Raw genomic sequence first — 19,960 nt, forward strand, 5'->3', positions numbered from 1 at the left:
CGAGACTCCATCTCAAAAAAAAAAAAAAAAAAAAAAGAAGAATGAGAAAGGAGATGAGGAGCTGGCTGTATTGGGTCTGCCAGGTAGAGCTTGTAGGGCTTTGACTCTGGAAGCAGCCACGCCTGAAGAGAGGTCTCCGCGCAGCACAGTGGCTCAGGCCTGTGATCCCAGCAACTTGGGAGGCCAAGGTGGGAGGATGGTGTGAGGCCAGGAGTTTGAGATCAGCCTGGGCAACATAAGGAGACCCCCATCTCTACAAAAGAATTTATTTATTTATTTATTTGAGATGGAATTTCACTTGTCACCCAGGCTGGAGTGCAGTGGCACGATCTCGGCTCACTGCAACTTCCGCCTCTTGGGTTCAAACGATTCTCCTGCTTCAGTCTCCCAAGTAGCTGGGATTACAGGTGCCCACCACCATGCCTGGCTAATTTTTGCATGTTTAGTAGAGCTGGGGTTTCACTGTGTTGGCAATGCTCTTCTAGAACTCCTGACCTCAGGTGATCCACTCACCTCAGCCTCCCAAAATGCTGGGATTACAGGCGTAAGTCACTGCGCCCGGCCAAAAACTTCTTAAAAATTAGCTGGGCATGGTGGCGCACACCTGTAGTCCTAGCTACTCAAGAGGCTGAGGTGGGAGGATCGCTTGAGACCAGTAGTTCGAGGCCGCAGTGAGCTATGATCACACCAGTGTACTCCAGCCTGGGTGACAGAGACCCTGTCTCTAAAAAAGAAGAAAACATTATATCTTCCCTTCTTTCTTTCCTCTCAGTCTGTATGATGCAAACATGCAGCTTTGACATTCCAAATGACCTCTGTGACTGGACCTGGATCCCAACTGCCTCCAGGGCCAAGTGGACTCAGAAGAAAGGGTCGTCAGGAAGGCCAGGCGTGGGGCCTGATGGCGACTTCTCTAGCCCTGGTAGTGAGTAGCGGCCATGCTTCTGTCCCTCAACTTTCTGGGCACCAAGCACCCTATGATAATTGCCCTGGGACGGTCTGTCATGAACACCTACAGCTTCAAGCCTCTTATCAGCTCAAGTTTCATGCAGGAAGCTGATTTCAAGCACCCAGCCAGCCTCCCTCACCACCGCCCTACAAGCTCTACCTGGCAGACCCAATACAGCCAGCTCCTCATCTCCTTTCTCTGGCACCTTTCATTCTTCTTCTTCTTGTTTTTTTTTTTTTTTTTTTCTTTTTTTTTGAGGCAGAGTCTCGTTCTGTCACCCAGTCTGGAGTGCAGTGGCGTGATCTCTGCTCTGCCTCCTGGGTTTAAGCAATTCTTCTGCCTCAACCTCTCAAGTAGCTGAGACTGCAGGCGTGCACCACCACGCCCGGCTAATTTTTGTATTTTGGGTACAGACAGGGTTTCACCATGTTGGTCAGGCTGGTCTCGAATTCCTGACCTCAAGTGGTCCACCTGCCTCAGCCTCCCAAATGCTGGGATTACAGGCATGAGCCATTGCTTCAGGCTCCTTTCATTCTTTTCATTCTTCATTCATTCAAGAAATACTGAGCACCTACAATATGCCAGGTGCTGTCCTAGGCACTTGAGATACACCAGTGTAGAAAACAGACAAGGGCCGGGCGCGGTGGCTCACGCTTGTAATCTCAGCACTTTGGGAGGCCAAGGCGGGTGGATCACGAGGTCAGGAGATCGAGACCACGGTGAAACCCCGTCTCTACTAAAAATACAAAAAAAAATTAGCCGGGCGTGGTGGCGGGCGCCTGTAGTCCCAGCTACTTGGAGAGGCTGAGGCAAGAGAATGGCGTGAACCCGGGAGGCGGAGCTTGCAGTGAGCCGAGATTGCGCCACTGCACTCCAGCCTGGGTGACAGAGCGAGACTCCGTCTCAAAAAAAAAAAAAAAAAGAAAAGAAAACAGACAAGGAAGAGTAGGGTGGGGTAGCAGGGGACAGTTACCAACACAAAGTAAATATAGTTATAAAGTGAGCGATGCCACTGGGAAAATAAAAAGTCAAACAAGTTTGGAGCCAAGTGCACTGGCTCACGCCTGTAATCCCAGCGCTTTGGGAGGCTGAGATGGGAGGATCACCTCAAGTGATCCGTCCACTTCGGCCTCCCAAAGCGCTGGGATTACAGGCGTGAGCCACTGTGCCCAGCCGTGAGTTATCAATTATTTATTTATTTATTTTTGAGACAGAGTCTCGCTCTGTCTCCCAGGCTGGAGTGCAGTGGCTCGATCTCGACTCACTGCAAGCTCCGCCACCCGGGTTCAATTGATTCTCCTACCTCAGCCTCCTGAGTAACTGGGACTACAGGTGTGCACCACCACGCCCAACTAATTTTTGTATTTTTAGTAGAGACGGGGTTTTGCCATGTTGGCCAGGCTGGTCTTGAACTGCTGACCTCAGGTGATCCAGCCACCTCGGCCTCCCAAAGTGCTGGGATTATAGGTGTTGAGCACTGTGCCTGGGCGAGTTATCAATTTTAAATAGGCTGGTCAGAGTAGGTCACATTCAGGACACATTTGAGCACGAACTTGAAAAAGGTGAGGTAGCAGCAGAGGACATTCCAGGCTGAGGGGCCAGCTGTGCAAAGGTCCTGAGGTAGCAGTGGGGCTGTAGGGGAAGGAGGGGATCGAGGCACAGCGAAGAGCCATGTGGCCGGCATGAAGAGGGTGACCTGAGATCCACAGGAGAGGCAGATCACATAGAGCCTTGAAGGCCATTGTCAGGACTGTGGCTTTTCTATTCTATGTGAATGGGGAGCCGTTGCAGGATTTTGAGCAGTGACTTGATCTGACTTATTTTTAAAGGATTTTTTTGTGTTGAGAATCCACTGAGGAGAACAGGCAAGGGTCAATGCAGAGAGGCTGTTTAGGAAGCTTTTGCAAAAATCCAGGCAATATTCTTTTTCTTTTTTTGAGACAGAATCTTGCTCAGTTGCCAGGCTGGAGTGCAATGGCACGATCTCGGCTCACTGCAACCTCTGCCTTCCGGGTTCAAGCGATTCTCCTGCCTCAGCCTCCTGAGTAGCTGGGATTACAGGCGTGCGTCACCATGCCCAGTTAATTTTTGTATTTTTAGTAGAGACGGGGTTTCATCATGTTGGTCAGGGTGGTCTCGATCTTCTGACCTCGTGATCCACCCACTTGGCTTCCCAAAATGTTGGGATTACAAGCGTAAGCCACCACACCCGACTGATGTTCTTTCTTTCTATGCACCCAAGTCTATTCCTAGCTTCTTTCCACCACCTCCCTGTGCTCTCAGCTGAGCTTCTTTCTCTTTCTACTGTTGACTTCTTCCTTTTCTCTCTCACACAACATTCAGTTTCTTTCTCAATCTTCTCACACAGCCCACATTTCAACCCCTCACTGAGCCAAGCACTGTAGGTCAAGCATAGAGAGTTCTGCTCCCTAATTTCCTGAGTTTATAATTCTTATTTTTGAATTAAAAAAAAAAAGTGTTTAAAAACTAGGCCAGGTGCAGTAGCTCCTGCCTGTAATCCTAACACTTTGGGAGGCTGAGGTGGGCAGATCACTTGAGGCCAGGAGTTCAAGACCAGCCTGGAAAATACAGTGAGATCTTGTGTCTACAAAAAATACAAAAATTAGCCCAGTGTGGTGGCACACACCTGTAATCCCAGATACTTGGGAGGCTGACATGGGAGGATCGATTGAGCCTGGGAGGTGGAGGTGGCAGTGAGCTGTGATCGCACCACTGCACTCCAGCCTGGGTGACAGAGTGAAATTGTCTCTCAAAACAAATAAATAAATAAAAATAGAGATGGGGTCTTGCTACATTGCCCAGGCTGGTCTCAAACTCTGGGGCTCAAGCCATCCTCCTGCTTCGGCCTCCCAAAGTGCTTGAAGTATAAGTGTGAGCTGCCACGCCCAGCCTGTATCTCTTTGTTCTTCTTTTCCCTTAATACTTATCATTTCTCAATCCATTTCCTCCCTTCCACCTTACCATTTCCACATTTTATTTTATTTTATTTGTAAAGATGGGGTCTTGCTATGTTGCCCAGGCTGGTCTCGGACTCCTGGCCTCAAGTGATCCTCCTGCCTCTGCCGTATCTTCTTTTCTGTTCTTCCCCATCTTTTCCTCTCTCCACTCCATCAGTGTCCACTCAGACTCCTGCACTCCGGTCTCTGATCTTTCCTGCTGCCTAAACTTTGTCTTCTAGAAGGGCCCTGGCCGGGCGTGGTGGCTCATGCCTGTAATCCCAGCACTTTGGGAGGCGGAGGCAGGTGGATCACCTGAGGTCAGCAGTCTGAGACCAGTCTGGCCAACATAGCGAAACCCGTCTCTACTAAAAATACAAAAAATTAGCTGGGCTTGGTGGTGTGCGCCTGTAATCCCAGCACTCGGGAGGCTGAGGCAGGAGAATTGCTTGAACCCGGGAGGCGGAGGTTGTGGTGAGCCGGGACAGCGCCACTGCACTCCAGCCTGGGCAAGAGTGAGACTCCATCTCAATAAAAATAAATAAATAAATAAATAAATAAAGCCTTAAGAAGCCCTGGCCCCACCTTCACTGAAAGCCGACCAGACCTCTCTGCAACCCCTCAGCATTTAGCACCGTGTACCGCGCCCAGCAGCTTCAGTAAATGCTGGTTGGCTTTTTGGCTTTTTGTTTTTCCTTTCTCTCCCTTTCCTTTTCCATCTTGCTCGCTTCCTTATATTTTCTTCACCTTTCACTTCTTTTTCTCCCATTTCTCCTCTTCTGTATCTCATAGGTCTCCTTGGTTCTTTTGTTTGTTTGTTTTTGAGAGTCTCGTTCTGTCGCCCAGGCTGGAGTGCGGTGACGCGATCTCAGCTCACTGCAACCTCCGCCTCCCGGGTTTAAGCGATTCTCCTGCCTCAGCCTCCCGAGTAGCTGGGATTACAGATGCCCGCCATCACGCCCGGCTAATTTTTGTACTTTTAGTAGAGACGGGATTTCGCCATGTTGGCCAAGCTGGTCTAGAACCCCTGACCTCAGGTGATCCGCCAGCCTCGGCCTCCCAAAGTGCTGGGATTACAGGCGTGAGCCACCGCGCCGTCTCCTTGATTTTTCTTTCACCATTTTCCCACTTCCTTTCCTTTCCCTTCCCTCTTCCTTCCCGGTTGTTTCCTTTCTTCTTCCTCCCGCCCATTCCCGCCATTCCAGCCTCTTCGCCGCCGCTCAGGATCCCACCTTCCGCAGCAGTGAGCGCGCGCCAGGCAAGACTCCCTGGGACTCGGGCGCGAGCACGCACGCGAGCGCGCTCCCCACGAGTTGGCAGCCGCTTACATTTTCTTCTTCGCTACCAGTTGCGTCACCTAGCGAGGTCCACGTGATTGGCTGTCTGAGCTGGAGGCCGAGGTGGTGTTGGGTGAGAGGGGGTTTGCCGCCTGCTCGTGTGTGTCAGAGCCACTGTATCTCTCACCAGTTTGTATGAATAGGTTATGTCCAGCGGGTAAAGAAAAGGAAGAGGCAATCGGGTGTAGTGGCTCAAGCCTGTAATCCTAGCACTTTGGGAGGCAAAGGCGGGAGGATTGCTTGAGGCCAGGAATTCAAGACCAGCCTGGGCAACATCGTGAGACCCCATCTCTTAAAAAAAAGAAAATTAGCTGGGCATAGTGGTCCAAACCTGGAGTCCCAGCTACTCGGGAGGCTGTGGCAAAAGGATTGCTTGAGCCTAGGAGTCTGAGACCTGTGCCACTGCACTTTAGCCTGGGCAACCGAGCCATACCCTGTCTCAAAAAAGAAAAAGGAAAAAAGAAAAGGAATAGGCTATGACTCTAGTGGACCTTAAGAGTTAGCACCCAGGCCAGACGTGGTGGCTCATGTCTGTAATGTAGCACTTTGGGAAGCCAAGGTGGGCGGATCATTTGAGCCTAGGAGTTCAAGACCAGCCTGGGCAATGTGGTGAAACTCTATCTTTTCAAAAAAAATACAAAAATTAGCAGGGTGTGGTGGCGCACACCTGTAGTCCCAGCTACTTAAGGAGGCTGAGGCGGGAGGATCACCTGAGCCCGGAGAGGTTGAGTCTGCAGTGAACCATGAGAGCCATGACTGCGCCACTGCACTCCAGCCTGGGCGACAGAGTGAGACTGTCTCAAAAACAAAAACAACAACAACAAAGAGTTAGCACCCAAAGGACAAAGTTCTAGTTGCTGCTTTGGAGAAGGTGTCCGGCGCTTCCCATGGCAGCGCTGGGTCCTCACCCATCCCAAGCATTTGTGGGAAAGTTGAAGACCTCAGTCAGTTGGGATAGGACCACCTCGGCGCTGCCCGATTCTAGGCTGCTGTTGGGGCTCCCCAGGGACAAGTCCCCAGCCTCCTCAGGGCCCTATCTCTGCTGCCATCTTCCCTCAATTCCATCCACCCCAGTTCCCTGGCCTTTTGCTTCACAGGTGGCCGCTTCATGCTCCTGGACCCCAAGAATGCAAGACCTGGGCAGAAAGCCGTCCTCCTGAATCCCGTGAGCCCGTCCTCCGGCTGTCTGAGCTTTTCCTTCCACTACATCCTCCGGGGCCAGTCTCCTGGTGCAGCCCTCCACATTTACGCTTCAGTCTTGGGTTAGAGCGGATAATTCATGGGATTTACACTGACCTGGGCGCATCTCCCAGGATTGGCTTGATGGGAAAACATGGGGCATCCCTCAGAGTCTAGGGAGGTCTGGAATATGTGCGAGATTATTCCATGAAGTGGAAATCATGGCTGGGAGGGCACTTTGGGAGGCCGAGGCAGGCGGATCACGAGGTCAGGAGATCGAGACCATCCTGGCGAACATGGTGAAACCCTGTCTGTACTAAAAATACAAAAATTAGCTGCCTGTAGTCCCAGCTACATGGGAGGCTGAGGCAGCAGAATCGCTTGAACCCGGGAGGCGGAGGTTGCAGTGAGCTGAGATCTTGCCACTGCACTCCAGCCTGGTGACAGAGCGAGACTCTGTCTCAAATAAAAAAGAAAGTTGTGCTGGCCTGGCACGGTGGCTTATGCTTGTAATCCTAGCACTTTGGGAGGCTGAGGCTGGTGGATCACCTGAGGTCAGGAGTTCGAGACCAGTCTGGCCAACATAGAGAAACCTTGTCTCTACTAAAAATACAAAAATTAGCCAGGTGTGGTGGCACGTGCCTGTAATCTCAGCTACTCAAGAGGCTGAGGCAGGAGAATTGCTTGAACCTGGGAGACAGAAGTTGCAGTGAGCCAAGATAGTGCCACTGCACTCTGGCCTGGGCAACAGAGCAAGACTCCATCTCAAAAATAAATAAACAAATAAAATAAAAAAGAAGATTGTGCTTTCATCTGGTGGTTATAGTCCCCAACTATACCCTCTGCTCCTCATCCTCCTGGGTATAGTTCAAAGTCATTTCCCAGTCACCTTAAGCTCACTTCTCCTTCCAATTCCTTTCACTGCAGGGAGTATCCGGAAACACACTCTCTTCTCAGGACAACCTGGGCCCAACTGGCAGGCTGTTTCTGTCAATTACATAGCCGTGGGACGGATACAGGTACAGAGAAGCAAGGGGTCAGGTCCTTGCACATGGTAGGCACACTCAATGTTGACATAAATTGAGGGGCCTGGTGCTGTGGCTCATGCTTGTACTCCCAATACTTTGGGAGGCTGAGGAGGGAGGATCGCTTCAGGACAGGAGTTCAAGACCAGCCTGGGCAACATAGCAAGACCCCATCTCTACAAAAAAATACAAAAATTAGGCGGGCACAGTGATGTGTGCCTGTAGTCCCAGCTACTAGGGAGGCTGAGGTGGGAGGATCACTTGAGCCCTGGAGGTCAAGGCTGCAGTGAGCTATGATCGCACCACTGTACTCCAGCCTGGGCAATAGAGCAAGACTCTGTCTGGGAAAAAAAAAAAAAAAGAAAGAACTGAATTGAGGGTCTGGGCACAGGGAGTAGGGATTCTGGGTCCTGGAATGGAGTCGAGTCAGATCAGGGGCTTGGGGGTGTGGGCTGTGTGCTCACTCCCGGCCCACCTCCCTTTCTTTCCAGTTCGCCGTGGTGGGCGTTTTTGGAAAGACCCCTGAGCCAGCTGTAGCAGTTGATGCAACCAGCATTGCTCCTTGTGGGGGTGAGAGCAGGCCCTGAGAGGCCTGGATCTCTCAGAATCTGGGGTGGTCTGGGGGAGGGCTGGAGAGCGTCACTCAACTTGTTCAAATATCCTATTTTGATCCCCCAGAGAGTTTTCCTCAATGTGACTTTGAAGACAACGCCCATCCCTTCTGTGACTGGGTCCAGACTTCCGGGGATGGTGGACACTGGGCCCTTGGACCTAAAAATGGACCCGTCCATGGCATGGGCCCTGCAGGAGGTTTCCCTAATGCAGGTGAGGAGATTGAGGAGTGCTCGCGCCAAGAAATCACTCAGTCTGCTCCCAGGTAGCGGGCTGGCTGCTGTGACTGATGGGAGAAGTTGTTTCAGGCGGTGGGAAGATAAGTCCACCGGTGTTTATTCGGAAGTTGCCATGGTACCAGAACTGTGGAGATAGCAGAGCAACTTAAAGATTCTCAGGGCGGGGTGGGGGAGGTCACTGAAATCCTGAGAAAACCCAGGCATCTCACTTCATGGAAGCCAAGGCTTCAAAACCCACCACCTCATTTTCAGTCTAGACATTTATGAGTGGCTCATGCCTGCAATTCCAGCACTTTGGGAGGCCGAAGCGGGAGGATTGCTTGAGCCCAGGAGTTTGAGCTCAGCCTGGGCAACATAGTGAGAACCCCATCTCTAGAAAAAAAAATTTTTTTTTTTATTAGCTAGATGTGGTGGTGTGTGCTTGTGGTCCCACCTACTTGCGAGGCTGATGTGGGAGGATTGCTTGAGCTCAGAAGTCAAGGCTGCAATGAGCTGTGATTGAACCAGTGCACTCCAGCCTGGGCAACAGAGCGAGACCTTGTCTCTAAAAAATAAAAATAAAAAATAGGCCAGGCATGGTGGCTCACGCCTTTAATTCCAGCACTTTGGGAGGCTGAGGCAGGTGGATCACTTGAGGTCAGGAGTTCGAGACCAGCTGGGCAACATAGTGAAACCCTGACTCTACTAAAAAAAAATGTAAAAATTAGCCGGGAGTGGTGGTGTGCAGCTGTAGTCCCAGCTACTCAGGAGGCTGAGACAGGAGAATTGCCTGACCTCAGGAGGTGGAGACTGCAGTGAGCTGAGATTGCACCACTGCACTCCAACCGGGGCAACAGAGTGAGATTCTGCCTTAAAAATATATAAAAAGAGGCCAAGCACGGTGGCTCACACCTGTAATCCCAGCACTTTGGGAGGCCGAGGAGGGCGGATCACAAGGTCAGGAGATCGAGACCATCCTGGCTAACATGGTGAAACCCCATCTCTACTAAAAATACAAAAAGTTAGCCAGGCGTGGTGGCGGGTGCCTGTAGTCCCAGCTACTTGGGAGGCTGAGGCAGGAGAATGGCGTGAGCCCGGGAGGCAGAGCTTGCAGTGAGCCGATATCACGCCACTGTACTCTAGCCTGGGCGACAGAGAGAGACTCCGTCTCCAAAAAAAAAAAAAAGAAAAAAATATATATATATATACATACACACATATATAAACACACACACATATATATATATATATATACACATATATATATACACATATGTATATATAAAGAAATAATTTTTTAAAAAGACAATAATGAGGGGGGGGCACAGTGGCTCACACCTGTAATCCCAGTGCTTTGGGAGGTTGAGACGAGTGGATCACTTGAGGCCAGGAGTTCGAGACTAGCCTGGCCAACATGGTGAAAACCCGCTTCTACTAAAAACACAAAAATTAGCCAGACATGGTGGTACACACCTGTAATCCCAGCTACTTGGGAGGCTGAGGCAGGAGAATCACTTGAACCTGAGAGGTGGAGGTTGTAGTGAGCTGAGATCATGTCACTGCACTCCAGCCTGGGCAACAGAGTGAGACTCCATCTCAAAAAAACAATACACACACACACACACACACACACACACACACACACACACACACGACATTAATGAATGTAATCTAGGTTGCTGGTTTGCTTTTCCCTTTTTGTTTTTGAGATGGAGTCTTACTCTGTTGCCAGGCTGGAGTGCGGTGGCGTGATCTCGGTTCACTGCAACCTCCACCTCCACCTCCGGAGTTCAAGCGATTCTCCTGCCTCAGACTGCCAAGTAGCTGGGACTACAGGCACGTGCCACCACGCCCAGCTAATTTTTGTATTTTTAGTAGAGACGGGGTTTCACCATGTTGGCCAGGATGGTCTTGATCTCTTGACCTCGTGATCTGCCGGCCTCGGCCTCCCAAAGTGCTGGGATTACAGGCATGAGCCACTGTGCCTGGCCGCTTTTCCCTTTCTTTGTGACCCCAGCTTCTTTAGTTAGATGTCTAAAATGAACAGAAAAAATAATGCTACGACCTGGGGAATTTGAGTGTTTGCTCAGATTCCCGTTCAGAAAGCAAAGCTTTGCTAAAGCAGCAGTTGGCATGTCCTGTGTAGGTTTCTTATCTTGCCTGTTCCCTTCCTTTGCCCAGGGGGTCACTATATCTACCTCGAGGCTGACAAGTTCTCCCAGGCAGGGCAGTCAGTCAGATTGGTGAGCCGGCCCTTCTGCGCCCTGGGTGACATCTGCGTGGAGTTCACATACCGCATGTATGGCCTTGGGGAGGGTATTATGCTCGAACTCCTCCTGGGAAGTCCTGCGGGGAGCCCCCCCGATTCCTCTCTAGAAAAGCGTGGGATCTCAGCGCCCTTACTGGCAGAACACCTCCGTCACCATCCCCTCAGGACACCAACAACCCATGCAAGTGAGAGACGGAGGCGGGGGTCCTGTCTGTGTGAGGTGAGAGGGCCAATGCCTGGGATCTGGGGGCGCCACCAGTGCTGAAGAGGTGGAAAGCTGGAAAGAGAGCCGAGAAAAGGGGAACTTTGTGTTACAGAAAGTGAGAAAGGGGCTGGGATGGGGCTGGACTGTTGAGGCTGGAACAAGGTGACATTTTGGCAGAGAACAGACTCTATGCCCAGCGGAATCACAGAGTTGCTGGAGATTCATTTTTGTTTCTCTCTCCATCTCTCTCCCTTGTCACCTTCAGCTGATTTTCAAGACCATCCAGGGCAGCAACACGGCCTTTGTGGTTGCTATGGGTTTCATCTTGATCAATCCTGGGACTTGTCCAGGTAAGACCAAAGCCCAGGCTCCAGGAAGGGGTCGGTGCCCTGAGGTCACCATTCCCCGGAGTTGTCTCTATGAGCTGCTTAAAATGCGAGTCCTCCCTGGAGCCCGAATTCTCACCCAGCTGGCTTTGTTTTCCATCTGCAATGCACCTCTCCTTCCCCTGCACTTCAAGATGTTTGCCTGGGTGAATGTGGCTTGGATGGCATGGATTTTGGGGGCTGGATCCAGAACTCCTTCCTCTGTAGTCTTGAAGGCCGGACCCATATCCTATTCATTTCTGGCACAATATGTGACATATATTAGTGTTTGTTGAGTGGATGAAGGTTGGGGTTTGGGAGTAGAAAGAGAGGTGTGAATAAGTCACCCATTGGAGCCCACTCCAATTAGATGGCAGTGAAGAGGGTAGTGGTATGGTTTTGACTAAACTCCAGGGATTCTTTTTTTCTTTCCAGTAAAAGTGCTACCAGAGCTTCCTCCCGTATCTCCAGTTTCTTCCACTGGCCCTTCTGAAACCACTGGCCTCACAGAAAACCCTACAATCTCCACAAAGAAACCTACAGTTTCCATAGAAAAACCCAGTGTCGCCACAGAAAAGCCCACAGTCCCCAAAGAAAAGCCCACCATTCTCACAGAAAAACCCACCATCCCCACAGAAAAACCCACCATTCCCTCAGAAAAACCCACCATTACCTCAGAAAAACTCACCATTCCCACAGAAAAACCCACCATTCCCTCAGAAAAACCCACCATTCCCTCAGAAAAACCCACCATTCCCACAGAAAAACCCACCATTCCCTCAGAAAAACCCACCATTCCCTCAGAAAAACCCACCATTCCCTCAGAAAAACCCACCATTCCCACAGAAAAACCCACCATCCCCACAGAAAAACCCACCATTCCCTCAGAAAAACCCACCATCCCCACAGAAGAGCCCACCACCCCCACTGAGGAGACCACCATCTCCACGGAAGAGCCTGCCATCCCCACAGAAAAACCCAGCATCCCCACAGAAAAACCCAGCATCTCCACAGAAAAATCCACCATCTCCCCAGAAAAACCCACCATCTCCACAGAAAAACCCACCATCCCACAGAAAAACCCACCATCTCCACAGAAAAACCCACCGTCTCCACAGAAGAGCTTGCCATCCCCACAGAAAAACCCACTCTCCCCACTGAAGAAACCACCACCTCCATTGAAAAGACTACCATCTCCACAGAAAAACCCACCATCTCCACAGAAAAACCCACCATCCCCACAGAAAAACCCACCATTCCCTCAGAAAAACCCACCATCCCCACAGAAAAACCCACCATTCCCTCAGAAAAACCCACCATCCCCACAGAAAAACCCACCATTCCCTCAGAAAAACCCACCATCCCCACAGAAAAACTCACCATCCCCACGGAAAAACCCACCATCCCCATGGAAAAACCCACCATCTCCACGGAAAAACCCACCATCTCCACAGAAAAACCCACCATCCCCACGGAAAAACCCACCATCTCCATTGAAGAGACTACTATCTCCACAGAAAAACTCACCATCCCCACAGAAAAACCCACCATTCCCACAGAGAGGCTCACAGCCCTGAGGCCACCCTATCCCAGCCCTACAGCCACTGGGCTGGCAGCCTTGGTGACGTCTCCACATGCTCCAAGTGCCCCTGTGACCAGTGTGATCCTGGGCACTACCACAACCCCCAGATCCAGTACAGGTATGAGGTGGATGGAGCGTGGGCCAAGGCTGAAAGTCAGAGACAATGACTAGGAGAGAGTCAGGGAAAGGGATGCTTCTGGTAGAAGGCTTCTAGTTGCTTCTAGATGCTTCTAGTACTCTCAAGGGAGAGCTGAAGCAGTCCATGGCGACTTCAGAGGAAATGGGGAGGACTGCCCAGAGCGAGAGGGATGGCAGGGCTAGAGTGGGTGGGGGTGTCAGGACCCAACCATGAGTCTTCCTTCTCCTTGTTTGTTGTTGAGATATAATCCATATTTCATAAAAGTCACCCTTTTAAAGTGTACAATTCTAGGCCAGGCACGGTAGCTCACACCTGTAACCCCAGCACTTTGGGGGGCCAAGGTGGGAGGGTCGCTTGAGCTCAGGAGTTTGAGACCAGCCTAGGCAACATAGTGAGACCCTGTCTCCACTTTAAAATTAAAAAAAAAAAAATTAGCTGGGTGTGGTGGCGCACGCCTGTAGTCCCAGCTACTCGGGAGGCTGAGGTGGGAGGATCGCTTGAGCCTAGGAGGTTGAGGCTATAGTGAGCCATGATTGTGTCACTGCACTTCAGCCTGGGCAACAGAGCAAGACACCGTCTTAAAAAAAAAAAAAAAGCAAAAGCAATTCTGTGGTTTTTAGTATATTCCTGAGGTTGTGCAACCATCATCACTTTCTAATCCAGACATTTTCATCACCTCAAAAAGAAATCCTGTACCTATTAGCAGCCACTCCCCACTCCGCCTTCCCCCAGCCCCTGGCAACCACAAATTTCTTTCCTATATCCATGGATTTGCCAGTTCTGGACAGTTCATACAAATGGAATCACGCAATATGTGAGCCTTTGTGTTTGGCTTCTTTCACTGAGTGTAATGTTTTCCGGGCCATCCATACTGTAGCATGCATCAGGACTTCATTCCTTTAAAAAAAGTATTTCTGGCCAGGCGCGGTGGCTCACGCCTGTAATCCCAGCACTTTGGGAGGCTGAGGCGGGCAGATCACGAGGTCAGGAGATCGAGACCATCCTGGCTAACACAGTGAAACCCCGTCTCTACTGAAAATACAAAAAAATTAGCTGAGCGTGGTGGTGGGCGCCTGTAGTCCCAGCTACTCTGGAGGCTGAGGCAGGAGAATGGCGTGAAGCCGGGAGGTGGAGCTTGCAGTGAGCCGAGATCACGCCACTGCACTCCAGCCTGGGCGACAAAGCGAGACTCCGTCTCAAAAAATAAAAAATAAAAATAAAAATAAATAAATAAATGACGTATTTCTTATTTTTTATATTTTTGAGGCAGGGTCTCACTCTGTCGCCCAGGCTGGAGTGCAGTGGCGCGATCTCGGCTCACTGCAACCTCCGCCTCTGGGGCTCAAGTAACTATCCTGCCTCAGCCTCCCGAATAGCTGGGGCCACAGGCCTGCACCACCACGACCGGCTAATTTTTGTATTTTTAATAGAAACGGGGTTTCACCATGTTGGCCAGGCTGGTCTTGACCTCCCAAAGTCTTGGGATTACAGGGGTGTAATCCTGTAATTACACCTCGGCCTCGGCCTCCCAAAGTCTTGGGATTACAGGGGTGAGCCACTGTGCCCGGCTGTAGGGTTTCGCCCTGTTGGCCAGGCTGTTCTCGAACTCCTGGCCTCAAGTGATCTGTCTGCCTCAGCTTACCAAAGTGCTGGGATTACAGGCGTGAGCCACCATGCCTGGCCTAAAATTGTTTTATTTTTAAATTTGTTTTGTAGGGATGGGGTCTCACTACGTTGCACAGGCTGGTCTCAAACTGTTGGCCTCAAACAGTCCTCCTGCCTCAGCCTCCCGAAGTGCTGGGATTACAGGTGTGAAGCACCCAGCCTTCAGACCTTTTAATGGCTAAATAATATGGTCCTGTTTCCTAGAGAAGAACTTGAGTTTGGGGGTAGAGGAGAGACAGGGAGACTCCCTGAGAAAGCCGTGGAATGAAAGCGTGACAGAGGCTGTTTTCCCCTTAGAGCGCTGCCCCCCAAATGCCCGCTATGAATCCTGTGCTGGTCCTGCTTCGTGCAAGAGCCCCAGGCCTAGCTGTGGGCCCCTCTGTTGGGGGGGCTGTGTCTGCAACCCTGGCTTTTTGTTTAGTGACAACCACTGCATCCAGGCCTCTTCCTGCAATTGCTTCTACAACAACAACTACTATGAGGTAAGTCCCCCGGGATGCTGGGGTCCCATGAGGGAGATAGACGGCAGAACACCTGGGTTCCAGCTCCATCTGCTCCCCATGTGAAGGGAACGGGGATCACTGGATAGTCCCAAGGGGTCAGCTCAGAAGCAATGGTTACATGATGGCGAAGTTATTCATTCAATCTTTTCTTTTTTTTTTGAGACAGGGTCTCGCTTTGTCACTCAGGCTGGAGAGCAGTGGCATGACAGTGGCTCCCTGCAGCCTCCACTTCCCAGGCTCCAGTGATCCTCCCACCTCAGCCTCCCGAGTAGCTGGGACTACAGGCACAGGCCACCATGCCCAGCTAATTTTTGTATTTTTGGTAGAGACAGGGTTTCGCCACGTTGCCCAGGCTGGTCTTGAATTCCCGAGTTCAAGCAATCCTCCTGTCTCAGCCTCCCAAAGTGCTGGGATTATAGGCATAAGTCACCGTGTCCAGCTGGGCACATTTCTTTTTTTATTTTATTTTTTTTGAGGCAGAGTCTAGCTCTGTCACCCAGGCTGGAGTGCAGTGGCACGATCTCAGCTCACTACATCCTCCACCTCCCAGGTTCAAGCAATTCTCTGCCTCAGCCTCCCAAGTAGCTGGGATAACAGGCTCACGCCACCATGCCCGGCTAATTTTTGTATTTTTAGTAGAGATAGGGTTTTACCATATATTCTTTACCTCTTTAAATCTTTTATCCATATTTATAAAGTGTACACAATAAGATTTTCTACTTCATATAAGATTATTGTAAACATGAAATTAAGTCCTAACACATACAATTACTTAGTAAGTGTTAATTATTATCATTAGCAATTTATGATAAATATATGCAACCTATTAATTAAAAGTGCATTAAAGGGCCCGGCGTGGTGACTCACACCTGTAATCCCAACACTCTAGGAGGCCGAAGTGGAGGGATTGCTTGAGGCCAGGAGTCTGACGCTGCAGTGAGCTATGATTGTGCCACTGCACTCCAGCCTGGGCGACAGAGTGACACCCTGTCTCAAAAAAAAAAAAAAAAGTACGTTAAGCTATTCATTAATGTCCAGAGCCTCTTCTCAGCTCCAAGTGTTCTTACCATTGACATCAGAGCTTCTGCTTGTCCCTTTCGGGACTATTATTTCTTTCCCCTGCCCCCTTTAACCAGTCTCCTGGGTCTCTCTGAGTTGCTGCTGAGATTAGCTTCAGCCACAGCCTGGGCAGAAAGATCTGTCACAACCATTGGCACCAAGAAGCTCTTCCCTCTGCCCTAGGAGGCGTGTATTCACTTTTTTTTTTTTTTTAACAAACTATTCACTCACAGTCCTCTATTGATGCAAAAACCATTCTAGCCGTGTTTGTTTGTTTGTTTGTTTGTTTGTTCTTGAGACAGAGTTTTGCTCTTGTTGCCCAGGCTGGAGTGCAATGGCGCCATCTCCACTCACTGCAACCTCTGCCTCCCAGGTTCAAGCGATTCTCCTGCCTCAGACTCCCGAGTAGCTGGGATTACAGACATGTGCCACCACGCCCAACTAATTTTGTATTTTTGGTAGAGACGGGGTTTCTCCATGTTAGTCAGGCTGGTCTTGAACTCCCGACCTCAGGCGATCCGCCTGCCTCAGCCTTCCAAAGTGTTGGGATTACAGGCGTGAGCCACTGTGCCTGGCTGTATTCACTTCTAATAGATTCATTTATGCATTCAACAAATGTTTATTTAGTACTTTCTTCAAAGGTGTTTTGTTTTTTTGTTTTTTGGGGTTTTTTTTTTTTTTTTTTTTGGTAGAGATGGGGTCTGGCTCTGTTGCCCAGGCTGGTCTATGAACTCCTGGGCTCAACCCATCCTCCCACCTCAGCCTCCCAAAGTGCTGGGATTACGGTGGTGAGCCACCGCATCCAGCCTACTTAGTACTTTCTACTCCCCTGGCATTGGGGTCGCCACGAATAGGTTGTGGTCCTTGCCCTCATAATGCTCTCAGATTCAGAGAGACACCTGGGGTCTTGGTTTACTCCTTCATTCAGCAAGTGTTTATTGAATGAGAGCACTCATGGGAGGGCTAAGATGTTGGGTAAAGACAGATATTGGCTGGGTGCGGTGGCTCACGCCTGTAATCTTAGCACTTTGGGAGGCCAAGGCGGGCGGATCACCTGGGGTCAGGAGTTCGAGGCCAGCCTGGCCAACATGGAGAAACCAAGTCTCTACTAAAAATACAAAAATTAGCCAGGCGTGGTGGTGCACACCTGTAATTCCAGCTACTCGGGAGGCTGAGGCATGAGAATCGCTTGAACCAGAGGCGGAGGTTGCAGTGAGCCAAGATCATGCCACTTCACTCCAGCCTGGGTGACAGAGTGAGACTCCGTCTCAGGAAAAAAAAAAAAAGAAAAGACAGACATAAGGCTGGGTGCGGTGGCTCACGCCTGTAATCCCAGCATTTTGGGATGCCAAGGCAGGAGGGTCACTTGAGCTCAGGAATTCAACACCAGCCTAGGCAATATAGCAAGACTCCGTCTCTCCAAAAAAAAAAAAAAAAAAAAGTCGGGCATGGTGGCATGTGCCTGTAGTCCCAGATACTTGGGATGTTGAGACAGGAGGATGGTTTGAGCCCAGGGGGTCAAGGCTGCAGTGAGCCATGATTGCGCCACTGCACTCCAGCCTGGGCAACAGAGTGAGACCCTGTCTCTTAAAAAACAAAAACAAAAACAAGTGGGAGGAGAGAAGAGCATTCTGGGGGGAGAGAAAAGCACGTGCAAATGTGCTGTCGTGGTGGAAGTATCAAGTAGGTGGTGGGGAAGGAATCACATGAGGAAGGTCAGGTCTGCATGGGAGAGCAGCCTCTCTCCCAGGCATGGCGGAGGGAAAGGAAGAACACCCAGGTGCGGAGGCTCACGCCTGTAATCCCAGCACTTTGTGAGGCTGAGGCGGGTGCATCACCTGAGGTCAGGAGCTCGAGGCCAGGCTGGTCAACATAGTGAAACCCCGTCTCTACTAAAAATACAAAAATTAGCTGGGCATGGTGGTGGGTGCCTGTAATCCCAGCTACTCAGGAGGCTGAGGCATGAGAATCACTTGAACCTGGGAGGCAGAGATTGCAGTGAGCTGAGATCATGCCATTGCTCTCCAGCCTGGGCGATAGAGTGAGACTCCACCAAAAAAAAAAAAAAAATGAAAAGAAGGAAGGAAGGGAAGGAAGGAAGGAAGGAATGAAGGAAGGAAGGAAGGAAAAGGAAGGAAGGAAGGAAAAAAAGGAAGGAAGGAAAGGAAGGAAGGAAGGAAGGAAGGAAGGAAGGAAAAGAAGGGCTGGGCACAGTGGCTCATGCCTGTAATCCAAGCACTTTGGGAAGCCAAGGCAGGCAGATATCCTGAGGTCAGGAGTTCGAGACCAGCCTGGCCAACATGGAGAAACCCCATCTGTACAAAAAATACAAAAAATTCGCTGGGCATGGTAGTGGGCACCTGTAGTCCCAGCTACTTGGGAGGCTGAAGCAGGAGAATTGCTTGAGCCCGGGAGGTGGAGGTTCCAGTGAGCTGAGATTGCACCACGGCACTCCAGCTTGGGCAACAGAGCGAGACTCCATCTCAAATAAATAAATAAATAAATATAAAAATGAAAAAGAAAAGCAAAGGGAGAAGTACTCTAGGAGCTATATGACTGTGTGACCTCACATCCCTTTCTCCCAGCCTAGCGCAGAATGGTTCAGCCCCAACTGCACAGAACATTGCCGCTGCTGGCCAGGCAGTCGGGTCGAGTGCCAGATCTCTCAGTGCGGGACACACACCGTGTGCCAGCTTAAAAATGGCCAGTACGGATGCCACCCCTATGGTGAGAGCCCCTCCCCATGCTGTCCCCGCCTGCCAGCCTGTTGGAGTAGATGTGACGCCAGGATCCCAATCCCTCGCTTGAGCAGAGGAACGGGGGCCTGCCACCGGGCAGCGGGTGGGCCGGCATGTGGGGTCCAGCCTGGAGGAGCCACAGAAACAGCTTTGCCTGTTCTCCTTCCTCCTCCCAGCAGGCACTGCCACCTGCGTGGTCTACGGAGACCCTCATTATGTCACCTTTGACGGGAGGCACTTTGGCTTCATGGGCAAGTGCACTTACATCTTGGCTCAGCCCTGTGGCAACTCAACAGGTAGGCCCTGGAGATGCCGCCGCGGCCTGGAGGGAGGGTCTGTGGGCATCGCTGCTGGGCATGGGGCACGGTGGGTGGCAGGAAGGGGCAGGGCGCAGATGGGAGAAGAGGCAAAATAGGAGCAAGTTCTTCTGTAAGGTGAGGGTTGAAGGCCAGGAACAGTGACTCACACTGGTAACCTCAGCACTTTGGGAGGCTGAGGCAGGAGGATCACTTGAATCCAGGAGTTTGAGACCAGCCTAGGCAACACAGCAGGACTCTCATCTCCACGAAAAAAAAAAAATTAAAAATAAGGCCGGGCTCGGTGGCTCACGCCTGTAATCCCAACACTTTGGGAAGCCAAGGTGGGTGGTTCACCTGAGGTCAGGAGTTTGAGACCAGCCTGGCCAACATGGTGAAACCCTGTCTCTACTAAAAACATAAAAAGTTAGCCAGGCATGGTGGCAGGCGCCTGTAATCCCAGCTACTCGGGAGGCTGAGGCAGGAGAATCACTTGAACCCTGGAGGCAGAGGTTGCAGTGAGCCGAGATCGAGCCACTGCACTCCTGCACTCTAGCCTAAGCAGCAAGAGCAAAACTCCGTCTAAAAAAAAAAAAAAAAAATTAAAAAATCAGCTGGGTGTGGTGGGACACACCTATAGTCCCAGCTACTTGAGAGGCTGAGGCAGGAGGATCGCTTGAGTCCAAGAGCTGGAGGCTGCAGTGAGCTATGATCACACCACTGCACTCCAGCCTGGGTAGCAAAGTGAGACCTTGTCTCGAAAAATAAATAAATACATACATAAATGAAGTTTAAAAAAAAAAAACAAAGGCAGTGGTTAGGGAGCACAGATGCCCTGGAGGATGTTCCAGCCGCTGAATGG

The 19,960-nt window shown here is 50.7% G+C and overlaps 1 protein-coding gene across 1 annotated transcript in view; it reads left to right on the forward strand.

The window, feature by feature from the left end:
• The window catches only part of ZAN (zonadhesin), a 62,024-nt gene that overhangs the window by 3,544 nt on the left and 38,520 nt on the right, over positions 1-19,960 (forward strand). Inside the window, 13 exon segments of the mRNA XM_030797230.1 lie at positions 773-925; positions 6,341-6,505; positions 7,350-7,441; positions 7,939-8,017; positions 8,126-8,272; positions 10,459-10,634; positions 10,636-10,731; positions 11,017-11,101; positions 11,552-12,181; positions 12,184-12,816; positions 14,800-14,984; positions 18,650-18,791; positions 18,979-19,098. Of these exon segments, the coding sequence (XP_030653090.1) occupies positions 773-925; positions 6,341-6,505; positions 7,350-7,441; positions 7,939-8,017; positions 8,126-8,272; positions 10,459-10,634; positions 10,636-10,731; positions 11,017-11,101; positions 11,552-12,181; positions 12,184-12,816; positions 14,800-14,984; positions 18,650-18,791; positions 18,979-19,098 (2,703 nt within the window).

This window comes from Nomascus leucogenys, chromosome 17 (assembly GCF_006542625.1).
Source record: "Nomascus leucogenys isolate Asia chromosome 17, Asia_NLE_v1, whole genome shotgun sequence".
In the NCBI taxonomy this organism is placed as follows: domain Eukaryota; kingdom Metazoa; phylum Chordata; class Mammalia; order Primates; family Hylobatidae; genus Nomascus; species Nomascus leucogenys.